Source organism: Urtica dioica, chromosome 11 (genome assembly GCF_054948205.1).
Source record: "Urtica dioica subsp. dioica isolate 48M chromosome 11, U.dioica_male_clone48M_v1_H2, whole genome shotgun sequence".
In the NCBI taxonomy this organism is placed as follows: Eukaryota; Viridiplantae; Streptophyta; class Magnoliopsida; order Rosales; family Urticaceae; genus Urtica; species Urtica dioica.
The window spans coordinates 8383543-8393202 of record NC_142766.1 but is presented as its reverse complement, the minus strand read 5'-3'; the positions used below and the strand labels follow the sequence as shown (position 1 = coordinate 8393202).

Genomic DNA, 9660 nt, shown 5'->3' with positions numbered 1-9660 from the left:
ATTCATGGAATTCTTTTGTGTGAATGCCTTTACTACAAACATGTATTAGAGAATAAATATATACATATATAGCTTTTACTTTAAAAAATTTAAGATACGTTTAAGGTGGGTGGGCTGGCAGTTTTTAATGAAAGGAAAGTCAATAGATCAGAATAAGTTAAGAGTGTTTTAATTTGTTTTATACGTGATTGATTAGGAGATATTTTCAAAACTGTCTACGAATGTTCATTTTCAATAGGGATGACTTCAGAGGTTTTCCTTTGTGGATATGTCTTATGCGATATCTCCATCTTTCTAGCCTAAAGAAAAGAAAGAAAAAAAAATAGTAATAAAGAGAACTTTTTCTCATAACTTTCATCATCCGTTTTCTCTCTATCTTTCCCCCACACTCATATCCCAAAGAAAATTTTATTAACTACCAAAGCTTTCTAATCCCTAATCTGTCGGTGTTCTAAGTAGCATGCGAGTTTTCTTTTCCAACCATTTCAAAGGTATTCTTTTCGTTAGTAATTCATGGTCTGCAATCGCAATATGTTCATGACCATAATGTTATGTATATATGTTTTTATGGAAACCAAAAAGCTAATATTTTATTTTGATTTCCCTAATGTATGAATGACGAGTAAAACAATATTATTTTGAGATCAATAACCTTCGTGTTTTAAGTTTTTCAAAAAAAAATTTATTATTTTATTTAGGTTGTCATTTGTTCATTTAGAATGACACAAGTTTATGTTAAAAAAAAAAAGATATATATATATATATATATATATATATATATATATATGTATTTTGTTTCTTCTACTATTTGTAAAACCGTTGTAACCTAATTATAGAGCACTTTAAATTAAATATAGTTGATTTTAACCTTTTGTAGATTTTTGAAATGTATAAGTTTAAATGGACTGTTTTATGAATATGAGTTTTAAGAAATAGTAAAACGTTTTTTTTAGAGCGTAGCTATAGGAAAAAAAAATGTTCAAAACCTTATTTTATATTTTCTAGAATTTTTCCAGAATTTATCGCAACGGTTTTATTTCATCGAGATTTCATGTCTAAGAGCATTTTAGTAATTTCTCCTAGCTATGAATTCTGATTTTTTTCACCAACTTTTCATGTCCAAAATAGTATTTTTTTTTAGTGGGTATTAAGTGATATTCTAATTATTAATTATTCCTTCTAGGCTTTGAACCGAGTAGAGCGTTTAAGCTGTTCACGATCAAAGATCGTAATTTTCAACTTCAGGTGAGAACAATCTCACTACAGCACATATTAGTTTTAAATAAAATTATGATGAGTTTTGTGATCCATGACGTGGTTGTTTGATAGTATTATGTGGTTTTGTTAATAGTTATAAGCCACGTGATAAATGTTATGATATGCTTACGTACAATGATATCATTTGTGAATTGTTTATATTATGCGATGATTACATGTCTACGTTTATGAATTTTAGCTTATGATATGTTATGTTATGATGACGATGGAGTAATAATGACATGTTTTTTTAAATTTATATGACATTATGTATGTTGATGTTTGCACATGTTTTTATGCTAAGTAAATTTATGTATGATGTATGAGAAGCTAGTTAACGTTTTCTTGATGACCTATGTTATGTTTCATATGCATTGGTAAGCTATGTCATGTTATTTTTTTAAGTTAAAATCATGTCACGTCTGATGTTATGTATGGTGGTTATCTATATTACATGTCATATTCGCATGTCACCTAAATAACAAAGTGAAAAGATAAGTAAGAGAGTCGTACCGCCTCGAGTTACGGAGGTCTACAAGGAGAATTTCCCGAGCCGACTTACGGGCCCAAATGGGGGAATTTCTCATATGTTATAAGTTTATAAGATGGGGCAAAGTATGGGACCTTGCAACCCCATATCTTTGTTTCCAAAGTGTACACTGAAATTGGTACGACTACTCTAGGGGAGCCCCGAATAAAATATGATAAGATTTATGTTAAGAAAGACCATTTCACATTTAGAATAAAAATACTAATAATCGGTTCATGCATTGCATCACTCATCTTGTTTTGTGAGTTTTATTTTGTTCTCGCTGAGCGATAGCTCATTTCCACGAAAATTTTACGTATGTGCTGTAGGCAATCAACTTACTACTATGTGATGAGTATGGACCAGCGGCATCGATAGCAAGAGGGTCGGGTTATGGTTGCAACTTCGTAAGAAAGACTTCCGCTAAGTATAAGATAAATTAGACTTTATATAATTTCTAAAATAAAGTTTTTAATATAGATTAAGTAGTATGTTATAGTATTGTATCATTTTATCCTTAGCTTGATTAAAAAAATTTATTATAATTTATTTTCTATTAAGTTGGTATTAAAATTCCAGTTTTCAAGTAAATGTCAAAATAATTTCAAGTCAAAGATTTACCATGATCAAAGTTTAAAGTTTAGTTTTTATTCACTTATTTTTTTATATTGTTGACCAAATTATTTTGATAAGGACTATTATGGTTTTATTGTTTTGTGGTATTTGAGAATGTATGTATTCGAAGAAAAAAAAAATATAATCCGCGAATTTCCAGATTACGGTTTTGTAAGAGTATTATATGTTTCAAAAAAAAAAATCCTCATATTTTTTTTTATACATAATTTTGATAAGTAAAAGAAGTAAGTAAAGTAAGACGGTCCGAAAAGTCGGGTCGTCACAATAACAGTATATATACATGTGATATTTAAGAAAAGGATAAGCTAAATTTTATGTAGGATAGACCAGATCTCTTTAATGTATATCAATGTAGACTACTGAGAGAGACTATGACAGAGAAAGTTTGTTTTATTGATTAACAAATTGACTGACAAACTAACCAATCCGTTCGAGGCATATGATTACAGTCTTGAGTACTTATTACAACTGTTTATTTACAATTAACGATTATGGCTTATAATCCTAATACCACCTCTTCAAACTAAACATGTAGTATCGGATTTAGTTTGCACGCTTAGTAAAAAAAGTTTAGTAAACAAACTAATGTAGGGCTAGAGGCTTGGTAAACACATGCAACTTGCACTAGTGTTGGGACATAACTAATTTCAATGATCTTTGATTTCACTTTTTTTCTCTGATGAAATGAGCATCTATCTCTATGAATTTGGAATGGGCTTGAACCAAATCTCATCTTGATCCTTGGGATAGTCTTGAATGTCCAGTAATATAGAATATGCAGATTACCCGGTAATGTGTACTTGGCCTCTTTTAGAGCCACATCTGGATTTTCCTTCAACTTCTTTACCAACGCCTAGCGATAGTGCTTCATGTTGACCGAGAGGCAAAATTATGTCTTGGACCGAGAGACAGGATTAGAACGACAGGTCTTCAACGATAAGCATAAATTTTTGCCACTTTTCTTCGATCACTTTATTGGCCGGCTTCCCTAGTAGATAGCCAAACACAAATACGCAAAGACCGAGTTTAAATGCATCGTCCAGATTCTGACAAATGTTGAATGCTGCTATCAGTGCACTTAAATTGCAACCAGCCACTCTGTTTAAGTGCTCAGTGATCAATTTATCGCTTGTGCACTGGTTTTGTATGTTCTTAGACGGACCATCTTCATAACTCAATCCACAGATCAAGGAGTATTTGATGCGTCCAAATCTTGCTCGTTTACCGCCAAATCAAAATCTAACTTGTTTGCCTCGATTTTATGTTGTAGAAAAGTGTGTACGAGCACCGGAGAATAATTGGGTTTGGTCTCCGTAAAAAACTGGTCGAACGGAGTCTCGACAATTCGATCCTTGATCTTAAGATCGTCGAATCTCTTTTGACGGTCTTCAAGATACCGGTCTCACCGTACGCGATACGCTCGGGAAAGGCACGTTGTGAATGAACTTCAAATTTTCCTAAAAAAAAAATCAGAATTACAACATATAGTATAGTATAGTATCGTACAATATCATATTGTATCGTATAGCATCATAAGACATAAAATTTTGAAAAAAATTTAAAGTGATCGTATAGAATCGTATGGCATCGTACACACCTATGAATTTCATTGTATGGCATCGTATCGTATCGTACGTCATCATACGTTTCATTAAGTTCATCGTATCCTATGGCATTTCATCCCTAATTTTAAACCCTAACTTTATAAATCAGACCCAAATCAGCTCAAATCAACACAAATCTTATAAATACTGACTCCTGATTACTATTCTAACTATATGTAATGAGATTTAACAAGAAAATCATTGAAAAACTATCATTTTTCATCGTTTTGAGAGCTCGGATTTTTGGGGCTCCACCACCGCCATAATGCGAAGAAGTTCCATCGTACGCCATCGTATCAGCTTGTATTCCGTCATACAATATCGTATGGAATCGTACAAGTCGAGAAATTTTTTGAGTTGAGAGAGAAAGAGAGAAATCGTGTGAAGTGAATGAGTGGGGGAGACAAAATTTTAAAAAATTGGTCAGATGGGCATTTTGTCCATCTTTGGTTCAAAAATCCATTTTGGATATTTAAAAACCGTGGTCTAATTTGATATTTAATTAATTTTTAGGTCCAATTAATGAAATTTCTCAAATAAAAATTAATGTGAGCCAGCAACCAATACACAATTAATACTTAAAAAAAAAAAATTCAATTTGACATCGTACAATCAGTTACAATATCAAAACTATGGAGGATATATAATAAACAATATCGAATAAAAGTAACTAGGTAAAATATGATGATTGTTTTTACAATCTGCTATGTGGTATTTTCTTGAATCATTTATTAATTGATGAAAACTTGATGAGGATCTGTAAGTAATAGTATATGAAGCTCATCGCTGAATAGAGTTAGGCTACAGGTATAATTATAAACTCATGCAAGCGCAAAAATGAAAATGGTGATAGAAGGAAAGTGGCTACTTTATTTATAACTCGTAAGAGCTAGAAAATCACACATAAATGTTTCTAACATACATGCGTAACATAATATTACATAGCATAACATGGATTCAACATGCGTAACATACTCTTACTACTAGAGAGCGACTTGGGGAGGACTAGCTTGTTTTACGCCGCGCAACACGCATTTGGATGCGTTGGAACTCCGATGATGGAGTGTTATCGAACCAGTACTTCAAGTCATGTCCATAGCTCACTCCCAGCATGTCGCAGTACCTCTTGTAAAATCCGATGCTTGAAGATCTAACGGCAAAGTCGTCGTGCCCAAAAGCGCGGCTAATAATGTTGCCGATCACACCTTTGTTTGGGATTCTGTTCGCGGCGGAGTTGGCATTGAGGACAATGTCATGGCATGAAGGTTTGTTGTCGTGCTGGGACATCCAGAACCACAAGGCCGTCTTGAATGATATGATTGGATCCTTTTCTACCAAGTCAGGGTTCTGAATCAGGTCCTCTCCAATGGCTTGGCCGGCAAGTCCGTAGTTGAAGTTGCTATATAAAAAAAAAAAACAAATAATATTATTTGACTGCTACTTTAGAATGAATAAATATAAGAACAAAACTACTATGCACTGACTGGGTGAGCTGGATGGGTCCTCGAGGGCTGTATTTTTTGCCGGCAGCGCAAGGCCAGTCGGAGGAGGTACAGAAGTCATTCTCAGTCACATTAGTTGTATTGATATGACAAAGCCCCCATGCATGAGGGTTTTCCACGTCAGACCTTTCCCCTTCAAATAACACCCCAAAAAGAAATGTAAAATTTTGTGCGGATTACACAGCACCGTGAAGGGATAGTATACTACCTGATGTTGCTTGGGAGATATGGGCGAGGAACGCTGCGACCTCTCTCTTGCGTGTCGCAACATCTCCGATGGTCCCGAAAGCTGGGAAGGACTCGGCGGCTACGAGGAAGGAGTGGTAGCTGTAGAAGCCCTGGCTCGGACAGTCCTTGCGGTGGGAGAACATCTGGTCGAACAGCGGCTCGGTGACGACGACGTTGCCGATGGAGTTGGCGGTGGAATTGCCGCTGAGAGCGACGCGGGGTCCACGGACGGAGGAGGAGCAGCGGTACTGGCAGTTTTCCCCGAAGCAGTAGTCCCAGCCGCCACCGCACCACCCGTGGACGCTGCAGCACCGGTCCTGGCCGCACGGAGGGTTTCCGACAGCGGTGCCGCAGCGGTGGTCGGACCGCTCGTCGTCCCAGCAGTTGGTCTCGCAGCTGGGGCCGCAGTAGGGCTCCGAGTCGCCGCACCAGCCCCAGATGCTGCAGCACCGCAAGCCGGGACACGTACCCCCGCCGCCTAGGCTTCCGCACCTCTGTGCCGACACTAGACCCACCGCCATAGCGGAGGACATGATCACTACGGCAGCTAAAAACCTCATCATCATCTTTTCTTTCTTACTATGATTTCTTTCTTCTTCTTTTTTCGTAGAGTGAGTGGAGTTGTGTGGTGTGGTGTGGTGGGCAACGAGTTCTAAATGCTATTTATAGAGCTGCAGGCTGTAACTAGCTACAATAAATGTCAGTCCCCCATATCTTAAATCTTGTTATTAATTCATATATATACGAGTATGCCATAATCGCCATAGACTACTTCACTAAGTGGGTAGAGGCCGAGCCACTTGCCAGAATAACTGAAGCAAACACGACAAACTTCATCTAGAGAAGCATCATATGCAGGCACGGTATCCCCGCCTTGATTGTGACCGACAATGGCGCCAATTCGATAACGCACGAGTAAGAGATATCTGCGATCAACTAAAAATGGCCAATGGCCAGGTCGAAGCAGTCAACAAGACTATGAAGAGCAATCTTAAAAAGAAGCTCGAAGACAGAAAAGGCGCTTGGGCCGAGGAATTGCCATTCGTCCTATGGGCGTATAGGACGACAGCGAGAAACGCCACCGGCGAAACGCCATTCTCCCTCGCTTATGGGATCGAGGCCGTGGTTCCGATTGAAACCGAGATTCCCACATTCCGAGTCGATATATCCGACGAAGCAAACAATGACGAAGCCATGCGCCTGGAGTTGGATTTGATCGACGAAAAGAGGTCTGAAGCATTCAGCCGCCTCGCTGCACAGAAGCGCAAGGTCGAAAGATACTACAACTCCAAGATCAAATGGCGAACCTTTGCCGTCGGAAGCCTTGTACTCAGACGAGTGTTTCAGAATACACAAGTTGAAGGGGCCGGCGTCCTAGGCCCGAACAAGGAAGACCCCTATAGAGTCCGTAAAGTCATTCACGACGGGACATACTACATCGAGCACACGGACGGAACTCCGATCCACCACCCGTGGAATGCGGAACACTTGAGGTAGTACTACCCGTAGCTAGCATTCCTCACGTTTTATCGCTATTATTTCCCATTTTCAATAAGGCATGCGAACCAATGTTTTAGAATCTTAAATTTTTCGCAAACGTAATAAAATTTGAGTTTTCCCTTTCAAAATTTGTTTTGTGCAAGTTTTCCGGTTATCAAAAATCAAACTTATAACCCTAAAACTTGGGGGGCTAGCAACGGTAAGGAAACCCTCAAAAGAACACGTTCCACCAAAAATTTTCCACGCGCCTAAGACGCCTACATGGCGCACTTAAGACGCCTACATGGCGCTTTGTTGCTCATATTCAATGTTTAGGGTTCTTCATCTAAATAAAAAACATGATCGTTTTTGGAATCTATATAATGGAATCAAAAAAATCATTCTGTATCTTATTTTCGTAATTTTATACAATTTTTTATTAAGACAATTAGGTCAGTAGATCAATAACCCATCTTGTTTTTGAAAAATAATCAAAGACCGAAGTAAACTAATTAGCTTGTTAGGTCAATTTAATTTACTTTGAAAAATAGCTCATCACTCCGAAGTAAATTAAATTAACCTAAACAATTAATTAATATGCTTTGGCCTAGTAGGTGATTTTATTAATGAAATGAAACTTTAGATAGAAACTTAAACATATCTAAAGAATGATTGTTCTATGCTTGGTTAAATGTATTTTTCTTTATTCGCATAGTTATTATCGTCTATATGTACATCATGAGCATTTGAAACATATCATGACTAAAATAATATCTATAATAGTATATTCTTGTGATATTTAAGAAAAGGATAAAAGCTAAATTTTATGTAGGGTACACCAGATCTCTTTAATGTATATCAATGTAGACTACTGAGAGAGACGATGAGAGAGAGTTTGTTTAATTGGTTAACAACTTGACTGACTAACCAACCAATCTGTTCGAGGCATATAATTACATTCTTGAGTACTTATTACAACCGTTCATTTACAATTAACGATTATGGCTTATGATCCTTATATACTTCCTCAATCTAAACATGTAGTATCAGATTTAGTTTGCACGCTAAGTAAAATTAAACAAAGTTAAGTAAACAAACTAATGTAGGGCTAGAGGCTTGGTAAACACATGCAACTTGCTCAAGTGTTCGGACATAACTAATTTCGATGACCTTGGATGCCACTTTTTTCTATGATGAAATGAGCATTTATCTTTATGAATTTGGTAATGGGCCTTAACCGAATCTCATCCCGATCTATGGGATAGTCTTCGAATGCCCAGTAATGAATGGTATGCAAAATACCCATCAACGTGGACTTGACCTCTTTTTGAGCTACATCTGGTTTTTCCTTCAACTTCTTTAGCAACGCCTCGTGATAGTGCTTTAAGTTGACCGAGAGGCTGGACTATCTCTTGGACCAGCTGATATTTCTTCACGGCATCTTGAATAAGAACGACAAGTCTTCAACGATAAGCACAATTTTTTGCCACTTTTCTTTGATCACTTTATTGGCTGTCTGCCCTAGTAGATAGCCCAACACATATACCCAGAGACCCGAGTTTGAATGCATCGTCCGGATTCTGACTGATATTGAACGCCGATATTAATGCACTTAAATTACAACCAACCACTCTGTGTAGGTGCTCGGTGATCAACATAATATTACTCGTGCGCTCGTCTTGTTTATTCTTGGACAGACCGTCTTCATAACTCAACCTACAGATCATGGAGTTTTCTAGGCGTCCAAATCTCACTCGTTTACCACCTAACCCAAATCCCACTCGTTTGCCTCGATCTTATGTTGCCACCATAGAAAAATTTGAACAATGTAATTTTTAACTAATTCCATAAAATTATTTAAACTAAACGCTTAGACTATTTTTGAAATCAACTAGCTTTAAATAACTATTTTGTATATGTTTTTTTTTTCCTTCTAAATAACAACCCATCAGAGTTTACTTAATGGGGATTATTCTTTCATGTATTACACGTTATTATAATATATATCGATTTTCTACTTATAATGTAGGGGTACTTTAATATATATTAGTTTTACACGCTACCGAAAATAAAATTCAAATTTTTTTGTTTGTAATTTAATATATATCGATTTTCGACTTATTAGTGTTTTTTTTTATGAACACGACTCCTGTACTAAAATTTTGTTGAATTTTATGCATAAATATTCTAAAACGTTCATTAACCTAATCTTATTAACCTTATTGATTAGATAAACACCTTGTGTATTCGTCATCGCAAAAATTACAGACAAAGACCTAGGTTTGTTTGTCTATTTTTAAACATTAATGCATAAAAATTAACAAAACTGCTGTTAAAAAATGTAAGCCAAAAAATTAATTTTTTTTTATATATATAATATATGTAAAATACATCCACTGATTATGTGATAAAAAAAAATAATAAA

The 9660-nt window shown here is 36.2% G+C and overlaps 1 protein-coding gene across 1 annotated transcript; it reads right to left on the bottom strand.

The window, feature by feature from the left end:
- Positions 1 to 4876: 4876 nt before the first annotated feature.
- On the bottom strand, positions 4877 to 6491 carry LOC149381001 (lectin/endochitinase 1-like). Its single transcript, XM_089601099.1, has 3 exons — positions 5737 to 6491; positions 5511 to 5661; positions 4877 to 5425 (listed from the first exon to the last, which is right to left on the bottom strand). The coding sequence occupies exons 1-3, from the start codon at positions 6320 to 6322 to the stop codon at positions 5032 to 5034; spliced, it is 1131 nt and encodes a 376-aa protein (XP_089457225.1). The 5' UTR covers positions 6323 to 6491; the 3' UTR covers positions 4877 to 5031.
- Between the last annotated feature and the right edge of the window lie 3169 nt (positions 6492 to 9660).

Excerpts from the sequence above, each read along its gene's own strand:
- LOC149381001 (XM_089601099.1), bottom strand. The coding sequence starts at position 6,322 with ATGATGATGAGGTTTTTAGCTGCCGTAGTGATCATGTCCTCCGCTATG. Across the intron at positions 5,662-5,736 it reads TATCTCCCAAGCAACATCAG|GGGAAAGGTCTGACGTGGAA; the intron begins GTAGTATACTAT and ends TGTTATTTGAAG. Across the intron at positions 5,426-5,510 it reads GGACCCATCCAGCTCACCCA|CAACTTCAACTACGGACTTG; the intron begins GTCAGTGCATAG and ends TTTTTTATATAG.